Source organism: Enhydra lutris, unplaced genomic scaffold, assembly GCF_002288905.1.
Source record: "Enhydra lutris kenyoni isolate GAN:26980312 unplaced genomic scaffold, ASM228890v2 scaffoldscaffold9, whole genome shotgun sequence".
In the NCBI taxonomy this organism is placed as follows: Eukaryota; Metazoa; Chordata; class Mammalia; order Carnivora; family Mustelidae; genus Enhydra; species Enhydra lutris.
In genome coordinates this window covers 21403865-21424993 of record NW_019154093.1, presented here as the reverse complement: position 1 = coordinate 21424993, position 21129 = coordinate 21403865, and the positions used below count along the sequence as shown (strand labels likewise).

General features: G+C 43.1%; 1 protein-coding gene across 1 annotated transcript in view; it reads left to right on the top strand.

Moving 5' to 3' along the window:
• The window catches only part of LOC111143450 (RAB3B, member RAS oncogene family), a 65533-nt gene that overhangs the window by 39502 nt on the left and 4902 nt on the right, over window positions 1–21129 (top strand). The window contains exons 3-4 of the mRNA XM_022497205.1: window positions 8357–8475; window positions 12169–12293. Coding sequence (XP_022352913.1) covers window positions 8357–8475; window positions 12169–12293 — 244 coding nt within the window. The remainder of the gene's footprint in view (window positions 1–8356; window positions 8476–12168; window positions 12294–21129) is intronic.

The window sequence follows — 21129 nt, the reverse complement described above, 5'->3', positions numbered from 1 at the left end:
TTGAAAATGTTGCAGACACCCAATAAATTCATCCTTCCCACAAGTATTTATTGGAAACCTCCCCCACGTTATGTGCTAGTGCTGTGCCCGGCACCAAGACACAATAGTAAGCAGAACCAGACATCCTGTTCTTGTGGCGCTTGCAGTTTGGCAGAAGAAACAGACTTTAATCCAATAATTACACAAATAAATACAAAATTACAGTGGGGATGAGTGCCACAAAGGAGAAGTACGCGGTGCCAGGACAGCCTGTAATTGGAGCATTTGACTTTGCCAGGATGGTCAGGGGAGCTTCTCTACTGAGCTGAGCTGAGCTGCACTTCAAAGGAAGAGTATTGCTTCAAGAAAAGGCACAGAAAGGCTCTATGGGAACAGCCTCTCAGGCCTCAGAATCCCATCCAATGCGTGTTTACCTTCTGCAGCAGATTTGAAGCCAGTATGTGTTGTAGTATCCTTTGATCTTCAGGACCTGGCCAACTCTGCCACAGCCAGTGAAGATTTGAAAGAAAAGAAAGGCAAAGGAGGGAAACCTGTTAGGCACTTTAGATATTTGAAGATAGCAGTGCTATTCCCCAGAGTACTAAACATCTTCCTTCCTGTGGTTGTCCTCCCATGATAGAGTTTCAAGTTCCCATCACTGTTCTGGTCCTTCAGTTAATTGTCCAAGTCCCTGTGACAGGTGGTTTGAAACTGAGCTGTAGCCTTGTGTAAAGAGCCATGGTTCCTTGGAGCCAAAAGACCTGGGTTTACTTAAGCCCCTTTCCATCATTCACTGTCTTTTGCCTCCGCAAGCTTCAGTTGCCTCTGTTGTGGAAAGGGGATTTGGTTCTTCCTTTCATAGGATTTCTTTGGGAATTAACTGAGATAATAAGAACAAACTTTATAACCTCTAAGAGCTAAGCAAACATAGGATTTAAATATTTGGAAGGCTGCCACAGGAGTGAAAAATTAGATTTATTCTTTGTGTCTCCAGAAAACAGAATTAAATCAATGGATAAAAATTACCACATACAGAGTTCAGCTCAACAGAAGGAAGAAATGTTCTAATAAACAGAACTGTCCATCAGCGGAATGGCTGCCTTTTAAGGTGGTGGGCATCCAGCATTAGAAACACTCAATACAAGTATGCTGTAGAATGAATTCCTATTTTGAGCAAGAGGGTAAATTGAAAACTCTTAAGGTTTTCTTTTAGCTTTAGAATTCAACAATCTGTTAGTCAAGACAAGTGGAGGAGCTGAGAGAGGGAAGATGTGGCGGAGAGTAGCATGAACAGAAATATGGAGCAGAAATGAGTGTGGCACGTGTGGGCGACCATGAGGAAACTCTAGAGAGAAATGAAGGGTCTGTGCTGGGTTGGTGATTCAGTGGAAGATAAAGAAGATAACTAATATTGATTGAGCACCTGAGTGCCAGACACATGTGATTCCATTTAAGCTCTGTGGGTACAGCCTTACCCTCTGGTGGAGGGGAGATCATTCACCCCAGGAAGCCTTAGAGGACCTCCTATCTGGGGGGATGGTATGCTGCAGAGTGGGCTGGGTCCTGTCTTAGGGGGCATAAAGGGATCAAGAATATTCTGGTTGGGCTGTAGGTTGTATTGAAAATGCACAGGCTGTGGTCAAAAGACAGAATTTGAGTCCTGACTCTGTCTCCTTATAGCTTATGACTCTAGCGGTTTACTTAACCTCTGTGATCCTCAGCTAATTTATATATAAAATGGAGACTCAAACTTATCCTGCTTTAGGCTGCTGCAACAGTTAAGAGAAATGATGGGAAATAATGGGCATCCTGGGAAGAGGATGGGCTTTGGAATCAGACCCCAGGTTTGACTCTGTCTGCTATGAACTGGTTGCAGGATCTTAGGCAAGTCATTTAACTTTTTCTCATCTGTAAATAGAGATAACAGTTTGTCAAGGCTGTTTGATGATTAAATAAAATAGGAAAGGTGCTTAGCATGGAGCCTGGCATATAACAATGCTCAACTAGCGTTTTATTTTATTACTGTAAATAATGAGATCCCGTATATAAAGCATTTATCAAAATGTCTGGCACATAGTAGGTGTTCAGTTGATGTTAGCTTCTTTCCCCCTTGCCTGTGTGTCTGTCTGCCACGTGCGGCTGCTGGAGGCTGGGCAGTGGCTTGCTCACCCTGGTGTCCACTCTCTGGCGTAATGCTTTGCCCACAGAAAGAGCTCAATGAATGCCTGTTTCATAGAAGTGAATTGATTGCTTTTGATGACATGGTCTTCTTCCTCAAGTAGCCAGTGAGTCATGCCTCTTTCTTTCTCCTCCTTCCTGTCTCCTCTTTGGTTCTATTTCTGACTCTCATCAGTAGGAGGGGAATCAATGTTTGTCAAAGTGATTTTTAAAAATAAAAGAGAGAGGGAGGTTCAGGAACAATTCTCTGGGCTACTTTCCATTGAGCACAGGATAGTGAGAGCTGGATTGTTGTTGTTCCAACCTTGCGTTTCTTCAAGTGAGATAACCATAACAACAATATCAACAGTAGTAGTAGGAACTACTATGGGCTTTACTAAGCACCTACTGTGTGCCTGGCCTTCTGCCAGGCACTACAAATACATTATCTGTAGTCCTCACACAAGCACTTCAAGGGTGGTATTATTATCATCACTTTACAAATGAGAAAACTAAGGCTTAGAAGAGTTAAGTAATAATGAAAATGATATGTACTCCCATATTTGAGTAGCAGTTATGAGCTAGACATTTTAAAAAATCTTCTGTAATTGCAAACAGCCTACAATGGAGGCATCATTATTTCTAGTCTAGGTGTGAAGAAGCTGAGTGTCAGAGAGATTAAAAAAAAAAAACAAAACAAAACTAGCTTTCCAAAATCATACAACTGATGAATGCAGAGCTGGGAGTCAGACCAAACCCTGCTCAACTTCTATGCTCATCCAATCCCTTTCTATCAGACCATTTGCTACTCCCTGAGGAAAGCATCATATTAAGACTCTGGCTGGAGGCAGCCCTGGGCAGGTTTGAATGAGTGGGAAGTGACACATTTCATGAAGCTCATCTACTCCAGCTGGGCAGACACTGGGAAGCTGGCCCTGTTCCTGGGGCTAACTCTGGAAGTGCAGAAAAAACAATTCTGATTCTTTTATGGCACTTACTATGTACTAAGAAACATTCCCAGCATTTTAGATATAATAACTTTCTTAATCTTCACAATAAATAGATACCATTATTATTCCCACTTTATAGATGGAGAGAATACTGCTCAGAAGGGAAAATTGCCCAAGGAGAGGATTACATTAGAGCATAAATACCAGGGGACAGTGATTTGGGAGGCATTTTAGAGGCTGCCTACCATAGCCGCATTGTAAGTGGTAGAATAGGGATTCATACCCAGGAGTCTAACTTCAGAGACCACACTCAGTCTCAAAACTATGTGGTCTTTGTGTTTAGCGAGTGGTGATTGAATCCCTACTGTATGCACAACCCTATGTTAGGCACTAGGAGCATGGGGATGAAACTGGTTCTGTGTCCAAGCTCATTTATTACTCCATACCAGGGCTTGGCTTCTTTTCTTTTTTCTTTTCTTTGTTCTTTCCTTTTCTCTTCTCTTCTCTTCTTCAATCTCTACACCCAATGTGGGGCTTAATTGGACATCAATTGGGTGGCAGGACTCTCCTGTCAAATAGCTGGCACACAGGGCCAGGCTCTAGTCAAGAGGTGGGGGACTAGAAACTCTCACAGGGAAATGCTATAACACAGATGGAGTGAGAAGAGTTGAGACCTGCTAGCCATGCAGCTGCTCAGAAATCCTTCCTGGGCCTCTGTATCACTGCTTGGGATGGTTGGCTAAACTCTAGACCCTACAGGACAAGATTTGAGGCCTGCCCTGCTGATGGGTGGAAGGAGTCTCATCTGTGGTGTTGACTCCGAGGAGTTCAGGAAGCTGAGGCAAGGGTGTGTGGGGGTGGAGTGGATCAAATACTGTTGGCAGGTTCCAGAGGTACACACACAACTTCTGCATAGATGTGGTAAACTGATGATTTCTCTCAGTGGTGCCTAAAATTTCCAGTGTTACGTGTTCACTCACTCATCCATCTCTTTACTCATTCATTAATTCATTCATCTGCGTACTCATTTATGAAATGGAGAAAATTATATTTGCCAGAACTCTTAGGGAGAAGTACTGTATGTGGTTAGTAGGAATACTCTGATAAGCCACTTGAGAGGAAGAGTAAGAGGAAGAGGAAGAGTAAGGACCATGCTCAACAAAAGGAGATGGAGATTTATATGCTCCCCAAGAATGGTGGGTGTAGTAAGTACAGATTCAGTTTTTCTGAGTAAGGTTGTGCAAGTCTGGGCCAGAGCTGAATTGCTGAGAACATGGAGAAAATAAGCCCTGCCAAAAACATAACTGTTATCTTTAATTTCTCATCTCTTCACCTCTAATCCATCACCATGCCCTACAGTTCACCTCTTAAACACCTCTTGGATCTGTTTCTACTTCATTCTCAGTGCTACCACTCTATTTCAAATGCTTACTGGGACTCATTGGAACCGCTGCAAAGATCTTCTAACTAGCATTCCTGCTTGCCATCTCTTCTTCCAGTCCATTCTCTGCATCACAGCCAGAGTGATCTTTCTAAATAAAGTTAAGATCTAGTTATGTTAATTCCCTGCCTCAAAATCTTTCATTTTAAAAGTTAAAGTCCAGAGGTGCCTGAGTGGCTCAGTTGGTTGAGTGTCTGACTCTTGATCTCAGCTCAGGTCTTGATCGTAGGGTCATGAGTTGGAGCCCCATGTTGGGCTCTGTGCTGGGCATGGAGCCTAAAAAGTCCAAACCCATAGCACAACCTTTAAAGCTCTTTCTAGTTTTAGCACCTACCCATTTCCCATTTCCTACCATTCCTTTAGTTCTTTTGGAGTAACTCAATGGCAAAAACTCTTCCTTCTACCATAATACTTTCCTTCACTTCTCTGCTTGGAAAATTCTTCTTTAGAAAGAAGTCCTAGTTGTCCTCCTACTATTGTCACATAAGCACATCTTCAGGCCAGTGCTTCTGGACTTGGTACAGATTCCATTAGTGGGAGCTACGCTGTCTGCCACATTTATGATTCTCCTCCTGGGCATATTAAAAGATTGCATTTTCTTGGATGTGGGCGTGTGACTTGCTTTGGCTAGTGAAATGGGAGAAGTGGAAGTTTTAAGAGCCAGCACACGACTCACACTTTTTCCCTCTGGTAGCTGCTCTGTTGGTCTTTATCCTGGAATAGGAAGACAAAAAGCAGAGCACCCAGCTCTTAATGGATATGTAGTAATAGTAAAAAATAAAACCTTGTTTAAGCTGCTGAGATTTAGGGATTGCTTTGTTACTGAATAACTCAGTATATCCTAACAGATACACTATCTCTGCTTTGACATCTTCTATAATTACTCAAAATCACCATGTTTCTACCTTACCTGATTTGTGTGACACGTTTTCTTTATACTGATTATCTGGAACTCAAGACATATCGCCACATACTTCTTATTATCAGTCTATCAGTGTATGTCTTAGCTACCTCTGCTCTTTTACTGAGGCTCTTTGAGGGCAGGTATAGTTCTTGTTCCATTTTTAGATCACACAAAGTATGGTTCATGGATATGAATTACATATCATAGTATAAATTCACAATTGTAATGAGTGTAGGCATCATATAGACTTATTTTGTGTTTTTTTTTGTTGTTGTTGTTTTAAATTTATTTATTTATTTCTTTTTAGTGTTCCAGAATTTATTGTTTATACACCACACCCAGTGCTCCATGCAATATGTGCCCTCGATAATACCCACCACCAGGCTCACCCATCCCCCCACCCCTCTCCCCTCCAAAACCCTCAGTTTGTTTCTCTGAGTCCACAGTCTCTCATGGTTCGTCTCCCCCTCCAATTTCCCCCCAACTCACTTTTCCTCTCCATCTCCCAATGCCCTCTGTGTTATTCCTTACGCTCCACAAATAAGTGAAACCATATGACAATTGACTCTCTCTGCTTGACTTATTTCACTCAGCACAATCTCTTCCAGTCCCGTCCATGTTGATACAAAAGTTGGATCTTCATCCTTTCTGATAGAGGCATAATACTCCATTGTATATATGGACCATATCTTCTTTCGTCAGTTGAAGGGCATCTTGGTTCTTTCCACAGTTTGGCGACTGTGGCCATTGCTGCTATGAACACTGGGGTACAGGTGGCCCTTCTTTTACTACATCTGTATCTTTGGGGTAAATACCCAGTAGTGCAATTGCAGGGTCATAGGGAAGCCAGATAGACTTATTTTGAATTGCAATTCTGACAGTGGTGATCTGTCTAAGCCTCAATTTCCTCATCTGGAGTAAAATGGAGTAACCTACAGTGTTTCTGAGTATGTGGATAACAGGTGCAACATATGTGCAAATAATGACATGGTGTAGTTATTATTGTTTCCTTATTTGTTTTTATTATCATTGTAGATTGTGTTTAGGAAATATTTGTACATACATCCTTCTTTGATTAAGGTTTAGTGGTATGTGCTTTGGACCTGGAATCAGAAGTCCTGGATTTAAGGCATAGTTTGTGTCACCAGCTTTGTGACCTTGGGAAAGTCACATACCCTGGCTGCATTTTTGTATTCTCAGCTATAAAATATAAATGCTAATAATACCTACCTTGGGATTTTATAAAATTAAAATAAGCTAATATATGAGGAAATGTTTTATACATGCTCGAGGATCATGCATTCTGAAATTGTAATCAAACAGAGAAGATTGGCTGGTCCCTCACATAAGGGCTGTGTGGACGTTTGTGAAGCATCCCAATGTGCACCAGTGACACTTCACTGTTGGTCTTGTTTTTGCTTGCTTGCTTACATGTCTGTCTTGCCAACTGGGCTGTGATCTGCTTGAGATACAGAATTGTGTTGGTTATTTTTTAAGCAAAATATTTATTTCTCCTTGTATAAGAGCAACATGTGCTTATTGTAGATAAAATAAAAGTGCACGAAAAAAATTAAAATCCCTGTAATTCTTGACTCTCATACAGAGATAATCACTATTAGTCTTTTGATATGCTTTTTTCCAGTTTTCTTTTCTACATCTATAGTTAGAAAACTGATACCATATCATATATACAAGCATTGTTGCATGTCCCAACAAATATTTTTGTGCATAGGTCTGATTTTCTAATTTTGTAGCAAAAGTTTTGAGGAGGAAAATTTCTGGGTCAAGAGTGCAAATATTGGGGAGCCTTGATGGCTCAGTCATTAGGCATCTGCCTTTGTCTCAGGTCATGATCCCGGCATCCTAGGATTGAGTTCCATGTCAGGCTCCTTGCTCAGCGGGGAGCATGCTTCTCCCTCTCCAGCTCCCCCTGCTTGTGTTCCCTCTCTCACTCCCTCTTTCTGTCATAAATGAATAAAATCTTTTTTTTTTTAAAGGTGCAAATATTTTTAATGATCTTGAGACTTCCAAATTGATTTTCAGAAAGACTCAACCAAGTTTCCATGAGCAAGGTGTGAGGTTGTACATCTCACTATATCCTCATCTATAATGGGAATTATAATTTAAAATAGTTCAAATCTGGGGTACCTGGGTGGCTCATTTGTTAAGTGTCTGTCTTTGGCTCAGGACATGATCCCAGGGTCCTGGGATGGAGCCCCGCATTGGGCTCTCTGCTCCACCAGCCTGTTTCTCCCTCTCCCACTGCTTGCTGCTCCCTCTCTCTATCAAATGAATGAATGAAATCTTAGAAAAAAAAATAGTTCAAATCTTTTAATATAATAATTATTCACTGCTCTCTTCTCCTTTGAATTGTTTGTTCCTCTTTCCCTTTTTTCTGTTGAAATTTCAGTTATTTTCCCTCCCTCCCTTCCTTCTTTCCTTCCTTTCTTCCTTCCTGTAAACTCTGCCCTCAACATGGGGCTCAAACTCATGACCCCCTGAGATCAAGAGTTGTCTGCCCTACTGACTGAGCCAACCAGGTGCCCCTCAATTATTTTCTTAATAAATTTTATGAGGTTTTATTTATTTTTTGAAGATTTTTATTTATTTGAGAGGGTGAGAGCATAGGGGGTGGGAAGGAACAGGAGGAGAAGGAAAAGCTGAGCAGAGAGCCTGATGTGGGGCTCAATCCCAGGACCCTGAGACCATCACCTGAGCTGAAGGCAGATGCTTAACTGACTGTGCCACCCAGATGCCCCAATTTTTATGAGGTTTTAAAAGACATTTTATTCTAACCACCAAGTACAATACAAGACACATAATAGGTGCTCCTTAAATATACCTTGGGTTATTTTTTAATTATTCTGAGGACTTTTTAGGAACAAAAGTAGACTTTCTAGGAGGCTAACTCTTTTTCCTATGCAGGACACCGCTGGACAAGAGCGATACCGGACCATCACCACAGCCTATTACCGTGGGGCCATGGGCTTCATTCTGATGTATGACATTACCAATGAGGAATCCTTCAATGCTGTCCAAGATTGGTATGAGATTCCTTCATTCACCTCATTCATTCATTCACCTCACTCATTCATGATTCATCAAACTGTCTAGAAAAATCTAATGTGTGCTAGGCCTTGTGTTATGTGCTAGGGAAATCTAGAAGAATCAGACATGGCTCCTGGTCTCAAGGAGCATGTAGATGAGAGGAGAGGACAGAGCAGCAAGCAAGCAGTGAGAATATCATGATATGCAGTAATGGAGACACGCACCAGGGCTGTGGGAACCCAGTAGAGGGCTTTGACCCAGCTTGGGGAGCAGGGAAGACATTCTAGAGTTGTTGACTCAGATGATACATTTTGTAAGATGAGCAGGACTTAGCCAGGGGGTGAGTAGATAAGAACATTTCAGGAAAAGAATGCAGATGTGCAAAGACCAGAGGTAAGTGAGGGGTATAGGAAGACCAGAGGTCCTGAAGAATTTTGAGTGCTGGGGTAAGGAGTTTGGAGTTTATCTCCTAGCTGATAACATTTGAATAGGGAATCAGCAGGTTCAGATTAATGTTTTGGGAAAATCATTCTGGTCACAGTAGTGAATGAATCCACATATGACTTCCCCATAAAATTTATCCCTCAGCTGGGGGTCAAGAGTACATCCAGTCCAAGTTTTAAAGATTCAGTATACCATGGAAATTAGCAGCTCCAGAGGTACAACCTCTGAGTAATTTACAAATTCCTTCCTGGAGCATAACTCACAGGGAGAAGGGAGCTGAAGGAAAGGATTGGTAAGAGGGAGGGCCAGGAGCCTTGCCCAGTGGAAAGGATGAGGATGGGAGGAGGTAGAACATCTGTGCCGTGGGTCTTCTTCAGAATCAGAGAGCTGAACAGGCCAGGCATACAGCAGCAGTGCTGGCCAGGGCCATGCTTATCTCCTGCTCCTCTTAGCATAATAGCTTCCCTTTGAGGACTTCCCTTCTCTGACAAAACAGTTGCCATGATCTGTGAAGTACTGTTGGTGCGTTGCAGCCTTGAGCTGAGAGTGGCTTTGCCGACTGTCCAGGGTGCAGTCCACATGTCTGTCATTCACAGTGATCTGCGTTCTCCTTCTCAGCCTAGTGGTCACCTTCCCCTTCCTCCTTTCTCTCTCTTCCCTTCTAACAAGTACCCCCTATCTTCTTTTTCTCCTTTCCTTCCTCTCTTTTCTCTTTACTCCTTTTTTCTCTTCCCTTTTCCTTTACCCCCTTTTTATCCCCTCTCCTCTCTTCAGTCATGATCTGTCTCCCCTCCTCCTCTTTCCCTCCTTCTCCATCTTTCCCCTCATCTCCTATCATGGATGAGCTCTTTCTTTAAGTGTCTCCACGCTGCTCATTCCCTGTCAGCCTTGACCTTCTTCCCGTTCACCATCAGTCCCTGTTCCTTCTGTCTCAGGAACACAGTGATTTTAAACCTGGTGATGATTCCTCCAAGAATAACCTGAGTTGCTAATCTGGGAGTTGGGAGTGAAGGGGGTGGGAGGAGGGAGGAAGAGGATAGGAAGAGTAGTTTGGGGAGACATGGAGACTTGGCTCCAGTTATCTGCCTTGAGGCTGAAGATTGAGTGTCTCTTTCTCCCAAGCTCTGGCCTTTCAGTTTTGCTCCTAGCAACGTGGCCCTAGACTAGCCATCTAAGCCCCAGTGCTCAGCACAGAATCTGGTGCTTTGTCAGCCCACAACAAATGTGGCTGAGTGAATTCTGTACCTTGAAGGAATGGCTTCTCACCCCTAAAGAAAGAGAGGATTAGTGAGGGATCAGCTTTAGGAGCAGAGTCATTAATAGGTCCATGTTTCAGTTAGGGTTGAGTTAGAGTGAGTGTCAGTGTCAGGATAGGGCCACATTTAAGACTGCTTCGGGATTAACTATTAGCTGGCTTATCCATTCATCAGACACTTGGCTGACACCTTCTCTGCTCTGTGCTGAGGACTGGCATTCCTGAGATGAATGAGACTCTCCTTGCCTTCAAGGAGGGAGCTTATAAATCCAGCCAAATGTAACAGGTGCCATGGTAAAGGTGCAGGGGACCAAAAGGATAAGTAATCATTTCTATTTGATAGGGTAATTAGAGACAGAGTCCTGTCCCCACAAATAGATGTATCCACGATATAAGGTTCCTATTTTATTCATTATATTAAAATTTTGTGGGACGCCTGGGTGGCTCAGTTGGTTAAGCAGCTGCCTTCGGCTCAGGTCATGATCCCAGCGTCCTGGGATCGAGTCCCGCATCGGGCTCCTTGCTCATCAGGGAGCCTGCTTCTCCCTCTGCCTCTGCCTGCCATTCTGTCTGCCTGTGCTCGCTCTCTCTCCCTCTCTCTCTCTGACAAATAAATAAATAAAATCTTTAAAAAAAATAAATAAATAAAATTTTGTTTCTCATAAGTAGCATATGCTCATTTTCAAAAATTTGAAAAATACAGAAAAATGTTTTGTAAAGATTTTATTTATTTAAGAGAGAGAGAGCAAGCGAACAGGGAGGGCGAGGAGCAGAGGGAGAGAGACAAGCAGACTCTGCACTGAGCTGGAGTCTGACTCTAGGCTCAATCCCATGACCGGAGATCATGACCTGAGCCAAAATCTAGAGTCAGTTGCCTAACCAACTGAGCTACCCAGGCGCCCCTACAGAAAAGTTTGTTGTTGTTGTTGTTTTAAACATTTTATTTATTTGATAGAGAGAGACACAGTGAGAGAGGGAACACAAGCAGGGGGAGTGGGAGAGGGAGAAGCAGGCTTCATGCTGAGCAGGGAGCCCAACTTGGGGCTTGATCCTAGGACCCTGGGATCATGACCTGAGCTAAAGGCAGTTGCTTAATGACTGAGACACCCAGGAGCCCCCAGAAAAACATTTAAAAAAGTTTCATAACCATCCTATGTGAAGGAAAACACTGCTGACGTTTTGGTTTCCACAAAGAATCACCATCTGAGGCCTCAGTGAATGTTTGTAAGTCACAGAGGAGCAGGGAGAGGCTAGCTGGGCCTGAGAAGGCCTGGGAAGGCTTCCCCCAAGGAATTATGCGACTAGCCCTGGGCCCTGGGTGATGAGTTAGTGTGGGGAAGGGACTCCCAGGATAGGCAAAGGCACAAGCCATGGAAGAGCATTTCGGGATAGTGAGAAGTGGGAGGAAGTGGGATGAAGCTAGAGAGACAGGATGTGAATGGTCTTCAACACCTGAGGGTTCTAGACTTCATCACACAGCTAGTCAGGGGTCCATAGGAGAGTCCTTTTCAGAAAGGACTTATCGTGGTCAGACAGATGTTTTAGGGATGCCTGGGGGGCTCAGTCAGTTAAGCATTTGCCTTCGACTCAGGTTATGATCCCAGGGTCTTGAGATCAAGTCCCACATCAGGCTCCTTGCTCAGTGGGAAGCCTGCTTCTCCCTCTGCCACTCCCCCTGCTTATGCTCTCTCTCTTTCTATCTCTGACAAATAAATAAATAAAATTAAAAAAAAAAAGATAGGTGTTTCAAAAAGAGCTCTCTGCCCAGTGAGGAGAGGGATGGACAGATGTATTAGAGGAAGGCTTCTAGGATCTGGGTTGAGGTTTGTAGGCAGAGCTGGGGCAGGTGTCCATCTGTCCTCAGCTGAGTTCATTGACACAACTTGGGTGTAGCTAGCCCCAGAAGGGAAACCATGTCTTCGAGTTTTGCAGGGTCCTTGCTAGCATAACAGAATGTCATTAACACTGTCCTCTCTCTGTCTCTTTTTAGGGCTACTCAGATCAAGACCTACTCCTGGGACAATGCACAGGTTATCCTGGTTGGGAACAAGTGTGACATGGAGGAAGAGAGGGTTGTTCCCACTGAGAAGGGCCGGCTCCTTGCCGAGCAGCTTGGTATGGGCACAACATGTGTGTATGTGTGTATTTGTGCATGTTTACATGGGAATGTAACATGAAGGGTATGTTGTGATTGTGAATTATGTGCATGTGTGCTCTGTGTATATTGTTTTATGTTTGTGCAATGTGCATGTAAGCTTTGTGCTAGTGAGTTTTAGGTAATTTGTTATTTATGATGTGTATATTTTATTATACTGAATTACTAAGTAAAAGTTAAATTTTTTAAAAACATTTTATTTATTTATTTATTTATTTGACAGAGAGATCACAAGTAGCAGAGCAGAGAGAGAGGAGGAAGCAGGCTCCTGGCTGAGCAGAGAGCCTGATGCGGGGCTTGATCCCAGGACCCTGAGATCATGACCTGAGCCAAAAGCAGAGGCTTAACCCACTGAGCCACCCATTCACCCCAAAATTTAAATTTATGAACTCTTTTATTCACCAGTTCTTTCCACAAAGGCTTTGAGGTGTCTTATAAGAATCATCATAGTATATAAATAAAGAAATAAGAAAATTGGAGTAAAGGGAAAACAAAGGTAGGAGAAAAAAAGAGGAAGACAGGGGTGAGATAAATGTGTATGTTTTAAGTTCTCTGACATGCGTGAGAGTTGGGCCGAAATATTGGCTTTGAGCTTCCTACCAGCCATGTAAGGCAAGAAACATAATCAAGTACACAGTCTTGAGATGGTCTTTAAAATAAAAACAAACCCATTTTTTCTGAGAAGCACTTCTTTTCATTGGCAGCTGTAGAGCAGGCTCTATATGCTGGATGTGACCATGTCCTTAATATCAAACGTCCTTATTACAATCACAACATTACATCTTAGAATTCCTCTCAATGTAAACTGAGGTTTCTTTACCAAAACATAATTCACAACAAAAATAATTCTATGAAGGGATGAAACAATGTGGTTTAAGGGCACAGCTCAGTGATGCTCTGGCATTTTCCAAGGTTCAAGCACCTTTATCTCTGTGCTTCCCTGAGACCCAGGTGTCTCAGATGTGTCTTGGTGGCCTGACAGCAGAACTCCTACCAATACTTGCTTCAAAGAGCAGCGCCTTGCTTTGCCTTGCCAGAGAGAGAAAGAGACTGCACAAGCAGGGGGAACAGCCAGCAGAGGGAGAAGCGGGCTCCCCACTTAGGAAGGAGCCCGATGCGGAACTCGATCCCAGGTCCATGGGATCATGACCTGAGCCCAAGGCAAATGTTTAGCCGACGGAGCCACCCAGGCTTCCCTGTTTTGTTTCATTTTGTTTTGTTTTGTTTTCTTTTTTTTCTATACTGGGATTCAGTGTAGGGTCACCTCGGAGAAAACTTCCCCTGAAAGAAAGGCTCTATTGCTTAAGTTTTAGCCAGTCTCCCTAAGTATGTCTTATAACTTAGGTGTTATAAATGTTGAGGAGTAGGGAGTTTAAAGTTGTTTTCTCTGATGGTCTCTGACGTATAGATACTTGGGCTTGTAGGTGGGCAAACTGTATAATATACAAATGTGAGTTGTGTGTGGTATGTATTTGTATCACACTTATTATGAGTACATGCGTGGGAGAGTGTCTTATACGTCTTTCTTCCCTCCCCTGCTCCCCAGGGTGGCCTGGAATAGAAATCAGCAAACTGTAGGTGTTTAATAAAGAGGGAGGTTGGGTTATCTGGGATCTTGCTGTTCTTACCCCATCACAGAAGTTCACAGCATCCAGAAAGTGCCTGTGCCTGTCCCCCTGGTTCAAACAGTGAACCAAACATTTGGGTGACCCTGGGCCTTCAACCTGCTGTCCCCAGGGAGACTCCCAGTACTTTTCCCTGGAGTGGCTACACCCCATCTGTTTAGAGTTCTCTCTTCTACTTCCCATCCTGTACCCTCATCTAGCTGGTAAACTAAACCTCCACTCACTTTTCAAAACAGCTCAAGCTTCACATTTCTGTGAAGCCTCTCCTGGCCCCCAGAGCTCTTTCCTTCGTGCCCCTGCCTCCCACACAGCAGACACAGTCCTTATCACACTTGGGTGCACTTGTTTACTTGTCCATCTCCCCTAAAGTTCCATGAAGACAGGAAATGAGTCTAGTTTATTTTTGTGCCAACAGTGCCTACTTTGATGACCTGGCACTGAGTAGACACTGCAAAAATATGTTTTGATTAAACTTTATTATGTTAAGTATTTGGCTACTTCATTTTATTTCAATCCAGTTAAGACTTTCTGAGTGCCTACTGTATGCCAGGTCCTGTGTAGTGGAATAGGACACACACTCCCCTGTCTGAAGGACAGAAACAGTGATACCCCATGTGATTGGTGTTGTGATAGAGGGATGTGCTGTGGGTTGTGGGGGAGCACAGAGGAGACACCTGACTCAGGGGGACCAGAGAACGTGATGCCCAAGCTGAATCTTGAAGACAAAAGGAGCAGCCAAGTAAGGAGGAGAAGAAGCAAGGATATTTCAGGGGAATAAACTGGTAAAGGCAAGGACCAGCACTGTGTGTTCAGGGAACTGTAAATCATTGACAGTGTGAATCGAGAGTAGCCTTTCCCAAAGAGACTTATGCCATTGGAAGGATGCAAGCTGATTTTATGTATATACTTTGATGTATTAGAAACAAGGATATGTAATCAGCATGTCATCCTTAGAACTAAACAAGACTAAGTTCTAAAAGGTGAGTTAGTTTTATATTTGGAAAAAAATATAATTGGCATGCCAAGCGCTCATGACTAAGATTTTTAACAAGTGAGTTGGTTAAATATTTATTAGGTGCTTACCTTGTGCCAGGCACTATTCTAAGTGTTTTAAAGTATTACTCATTTAATTTAATTCCACTAGAGCCCTCTGAAATACATACTTCTCTTATCTCTAAATTGTTTTTTTTTAAACAGATGAGAAAACTGAGGCACAGAGAAATTGAGTAACTTGCTTAAGGTCACACAGCTACTAACAGGTAGAGTCAGAATTTGAACCCAAGCAGAAGTCTGGCTCCAAGGCCTGTGCTCCTAACCACTTAACCTCACTGTATAATAACTATGATAGTAGGTGACATTGATCCAGGCATTCTATGAGATGTTGTGTATTAATTATTTCACTTAATTCTCACTATAACCCTTCCAAGTAGGTACTGTAGGGTATGTCCAATACTCTGAAAAATGAAGTTCAGAGGGCTTAAATAATTTTCTCAAGTTTATGCAGTTAATAAGTAGTGGAGTCAGTTTAGATCTATCAAATTTATGTAGGAACATAGATGAAGTCAGATTAATTCTTGAGTTTAGGGAGGCACTTAAAGAAGGCCTTAATCAATAGGTCAGATTTGGGCAGGTCGTAGTAAACCATGTCTGTCCTACACAATTTCCTAAGCTTTCCTCTGTTGCTTACTAGTATTTGACTATTTAGACACATGTCTCTCTTGCTAGACCTCAAGAGCAACAAGGTTATGTCTCATTTGGTTCATTATCCTAAGTACCCAGAATAGGTTAGATATTCATTCATTCATTCATTCATCCATTTATTCACTTATTCATTGAGCACTTAGTCTAAGCTGGGCTCTGTCCTGGTACTTGGGTTATAATAGTGAACAGAACAGCTATTGTATTTATTATCAGGGAACTAATGGAAAAGGGATAATAAACAAATAATTATACAAATATATAATTTAACATGTTTTAAATAGACAAACTGAATGGTGTGTGGATTATCTCAATAAAACTGTTAGAAATTGTGATAAGTTCTGCATGAGGTAGGACTCCTGTTATGGCAAGTGATAGAATTCCAAATATGTTTTTAAAATAGATTTAAAATAGGTTAAAATAGATTTAAAATACTGTTTTTAAAATAGAATTTATTAGCTCTTATAGCTGGAAAGTCCACTAGACCTAGGATTCAATTGCACGTTCCATTTCTCAACTTTGCTGATCCCTTCAGCCTCCTTCCTTCTCCAAACTCTATGAGGAGTAAGATGGATGATGGCAGCTCCAGATTATCTTCCCAACTCCTGCAAAAAAAGGCCTTCTGTGTCCCAGCCGCCATATATCAATGTCAGGGAAGACTGTGATTGGCCACCTGTGAGTCACATGCCTGTCCCAGTGGCGGGGGGAGGCGGGTATGATAACCTATAGTGCCACCACAACTCTTTAAAACAGTGATTCCCCAAAGGAAGGAATGGTGGGCAGATAAAAGTAACATAAGTTACAAGTACTGTGAAGAAAGTGAGAAAAGAGAAACCTAATTTTAGACTGGAGACTCAAGATCTTCTGAGAAAGTAACACTGAAGCTGAGAACTAAAAGATGAGAAGAAGTTAGCCAGGCAGAGTGGGTGTGAGTGTGTGTGTGGGTGGGTGTGTGGGGGGAGGCAGAGGGCCATATTCCAGATCAAGAATAGTCCTAATGTTGGGTAGAGCTTGAAGCACTCATGATACTGAAAGAAGCCCATTCCACAAGGATTAGACAATCAAGGGGAGAGTAGTATGAGGGGAGAGTAGAGAGGCAGGGCAGGGCCCAGGTCATGAAGGGTCTTGTGGACCACGTTAAGACTTTTGCAAGGATGTGATGGGATCCAGGAACAGTGAGGGAGGGTGCTCAGCTTTCCTCATCCCCACATCCATCCTATCCCTCTGCTGTTCCAACAATTAAGTAAGTTTCAGTGGTGTGCTGGCCACCATAGTAGTGCTTCTCTTCTACTTTATGGGATTCCTCTTCAGCTTTTAGCTTTCCTTTCCTTTAGCTTTTCTCAGCTCACTAGGCCAAGACTAGTGATATGGCCAGCAGCTAGCTTTTATTAAAGCTGTGAGTAGCAGCAGGTCGTCAATATCCTCAAAGTTCCTGGGACATGGGTGAGACCATGGAGTCACTGAGGCAAGTGGATCTTTGGGAGAGTGCAGGAGTTTCAGGGACTCCTGTTCTTTTTTTTTTTTTTTTTTTTTTAGATTTTATTTATTTATTTGACAGAGAGAGACACAGCGAGAGAGGGGACACAAGCAGGGGGAGTGGGAGAGGGAGAAGCAGGCTTCCTGTCCAGTAGGGAGCCAATGCGGGGCTCCATCCCAGGATCCTGGGATCATGACCTGAGCCAAAGGTAGACGCCTAATGACTGAGCCACTCAGGTGCCCCAGGGACTCCTGTTTTAAGATACATGGCATTTTAGGGCCTCTGCCCTCCTGTGATCCTCAGAAAGGGACTTCTTGTGCCTTCCCTAAATCTGAATGCAAATGGGTCTGGCCAAAACTCAAAGGATAGTAAAAGAGAAATGCACTTCTGCCTACAAGGGGAGGAGAGACTCATTTACAATGTGGTTTTGGAACACACACATACACTCACTCCCACAAAGTATAGTGGAGTTAGGAGGCTGAGGGTTAGGACCTCGGAGGCTGAGGGTTTTATCCTGTTTCTGCCACTAGTTTACTATGTGACCTTGAGCATCATGTTTCCTGTCCCTGGGTCTTAGTTTGGCCATCTGAAAAACAGGATTTGGATTCATTGAATGGGAAGGTACATTTGGCTCTATTCCTCTTTGAGTCCATGATTTCAGTTCCCATAATTCCTACTTATCACTCAGACTCCACAGACCCTTATACACTGGCTTGCTTATTTTAGGTGCCTGTTAGATGTTGTGGTGTTTTTTCATTTGGTGATTTTGGGTGTTTTTTTTTTTTGATTGGAATGAACAATTGAAACCTGCATCACTGAGCCTGGTTACAGAGAATCAAAGACCCAACTGACATTGATAGTAACTAACTTTGGTGCAGTGACTATAGTTTACAAGGTGTTTTCACAACAATTTTCTATGATCCTCACTCTTACTTCTAGCCTGGAAGATGCCATTATCATCAGCTCCATTATACTGATGAAGAAGCTGAGTCCACACTTGTGTTTTCTTGCACACAATGAGCTGTGCCACACTTCTGTGTCTTTATTTTTTCATTGAAAGATTATGTAACTTTTCTAAATGATTCAGGTAACAGGTATTAGGTCCAGTACTCAAACTCAGGCTTTGGACTAAAAATCTTAATGTCCCCATTATATCATCATCCAGTGGTGTTTTCCCAAAAAGCTTGCCATGGTTTCTCATCAAATTTCTACCCTCGGTCACAGTGTTAGTGAAATTTCTTTAGTGATAACATATAACTCAAGTTAGGAACTTAGATAATAAAGGTTTGTTTCTCACAGATGCTAGCTACAAGTCAGCTGTGACTCTGTTCCCTGTGTCTTCTTACTCTGGGATCCAATCTGAGGTGGCTAAACTAGACAAAAGCTCTTAAATCTTCTATTGGGACTTGGAATGCCCACATCCATTGGCCAAAGCAAGTCAGATGACCAAATTTAATGTCAGTGGAACAGGGATATATTCCTCCCACAAGTAGGCTCTGCAAGCCACTTGCCAGTGGGAAGGGGAGCCAGATCCTCTAGAGGAAGGCAAGGGAATGATCTGCCACAATCACCTAACACATGATGGACCCTGGGAACACAGAGGTGAGTGGGTTCCCTGCCCTTAAGATGCTCATTGATGGGATACCTGGGTGGTACAGTCAGTTAAGTGTCTGACTCTTGGTTTTGGCTCAGGTCATGATCTCAGGGTCATGAGATCCAGCCCTATATTGGGCTCTGTGCTCGGTGCTGAGTCTGCTAGAGATTCTCTTCCTCTCCCCCTCCCCCTTGCTCTAGATAAATAAATGAAATCTTTAAAATAAATAAATAGGGACTCCTGGGTGGCTCAGTAGTTAAGCGTCTGCCTTCGACTCAGGTCATGATTCCAGGGTCCTGGGATAGAGCCCCATGTCGGGTTCCCTACTCCACAGGAAGCCTCCTTTACCCCCTCCTACTCCCCCTGCTTGTATTCCCTCTCTCTCTGTCAAATAAATAAAATCTTAAAAATAAATAAATAAATAAAATATTTTAAAATAAGATGTTCATTGACTAGGGGAACAAAATAATAGAGAGATAATTTCAACATCCTTTGGGTAGATGGCTTTGCCAGTCCTTAGCCTGTGTGCTGTCATTCTTCACTCTTCTCTCCTGCAAACATGCCCGTCCCTTGCCCTGAGTTTGACATTTGAGGGCTGTGTTTCCCAGTTCCTGTGACAGTGGCTTCTGTCTGGATTAAGCCAAGGAGAGACACTGGCAAGGCCAAAGGGGCACCTGTATATTCCCAATCCTCATTCCTCAAGTAGAGGCGGCTGCTCTTCTCTGGCCATGGTTCCAGCTTCTTTTGGCTGTAGTAATGGATTTATTAGTTTGGTTGCAGTTGATGAGCTCTGGTTTCCTCACTATTCTGTCTGCCTCTTTGTTCTTCTATCACCTGTATAACCAATTCCCTCTGGTTTAAATGTTAAGAATAATTCCCATTTTCCTGTTGGAATCTGAAATGACTGTGTAAGGTGCCATGAGATTACAGTGGAGAGGTACATCGTATGTTCTGAGTGGCGGAGGTGGGGTAGGAAGAGAGAGGGAAGGCTCTTTGCAATCAGTGATTCCACAGGTGAATAATGAAGGTGATCGGGAATAGGAGCTGGAGAGTAATAACATGAGCAATGACACCAAATAAGAAAGTGTCGGGGCGGTGGGTGGGAAGGTGGGTGAGCCTGGTGGTGGATATTATGGAGGGCACATATTGTATGGAACACTGGGTATGGTGCATAAACAATGAATTCTGGTACACTGAAAAGAAATTAAAAAAATTAAAAATAAAAAAAAAAGGAAGAAGAAAGTGTCAAGAGGTGCCTGGGTGGCTCAACTGGTTAAGTGACTGACTCAGTTTTGGCTCAGGTCATGATCTCAGGGTCCAGGGATCGAGCCCCGTGTTGGGCTCCCTGCTCAGTGGTGAGTCTGCTTCAGGATTCTCTCTCTCCCTCTTCCCCTCCCCCTGCTCTCTCTCTCACTAAAACAAACAGATAATCTTTTTTTTTTTTTAAAGATTTTATTTATTTATTTGACAGAAAGAGAGAAAGAGATCACAAGTAGGCAGGGAGGCAGGCAGAGGGCAAGGGGTTAAGCAGGCTCCCTGCTAAGCAGGGAGCCTGATGTGGGACTCGATCACACTTGATCCCGGGACTCCAGGATCATGACCTGAGCTGAAGGCAGTCGCTTAACCAACTGAGCCACCCAGACGACCCAAACAAACAGATAATCTTAAAAGAAAAAGTGTCAGTGTCTCTAGAGCATTGTGTGAGCCAGGAAGATGAGTTTGGGGAAGTAGATAGAGGTCAAGACATGCAGGTTCTTGGCTGCTAAGCCAGCGAGGCTGGGTGTTGCATTAATTAGACCTCTGTCAGTCCCAGCTGTATAAATCCAAGTCAAAATAGCTCAAATTATATAGACAGATGCATAGCTGAGCAGAATAGAAGAGAAGGTTTCTGTAAATGAGATGATAAATTCAGGGTGTTGGATGAATGATCCACATGAAACTCAAAGTTTCTGAACATGAGAACAACTCTGGACAGAAAGGAACATAGTGAGTCCCTTGCCAAATCATCAGTGACTAGAAGGGCATGAGTTGAAGATTGATACATGACAGAGATGGGAGGTATCAGAGCGAGACAGAAAAGGAATTTGAACATGAAAGTAGAGGAGAGATGTTCTGGGGCAGTATCAGGATGAGGAGCGATGAGTTCAGTTGGTCATGGTTTTTTTTTTTTTTTTTTTAAAGATTTTATTTATTTGAGAGAGAGAGAGCGCATGAAAGGGGCGAGGGGCAGAGGGAGAAGCCAGCTCCCTGAGGAGCAGAAGGCCTGATGTGGGACTTGATCCTGGGACTCCAGGATCATGACCTGAGCCGAAGGCAGTTGCTTAACCAACTGAGCCACCCAGGTTCCCTGGTCATGGGTTTTGAGTAGAATTCGGAGGTCAAATTCAGAAGTAGGCAGTGTG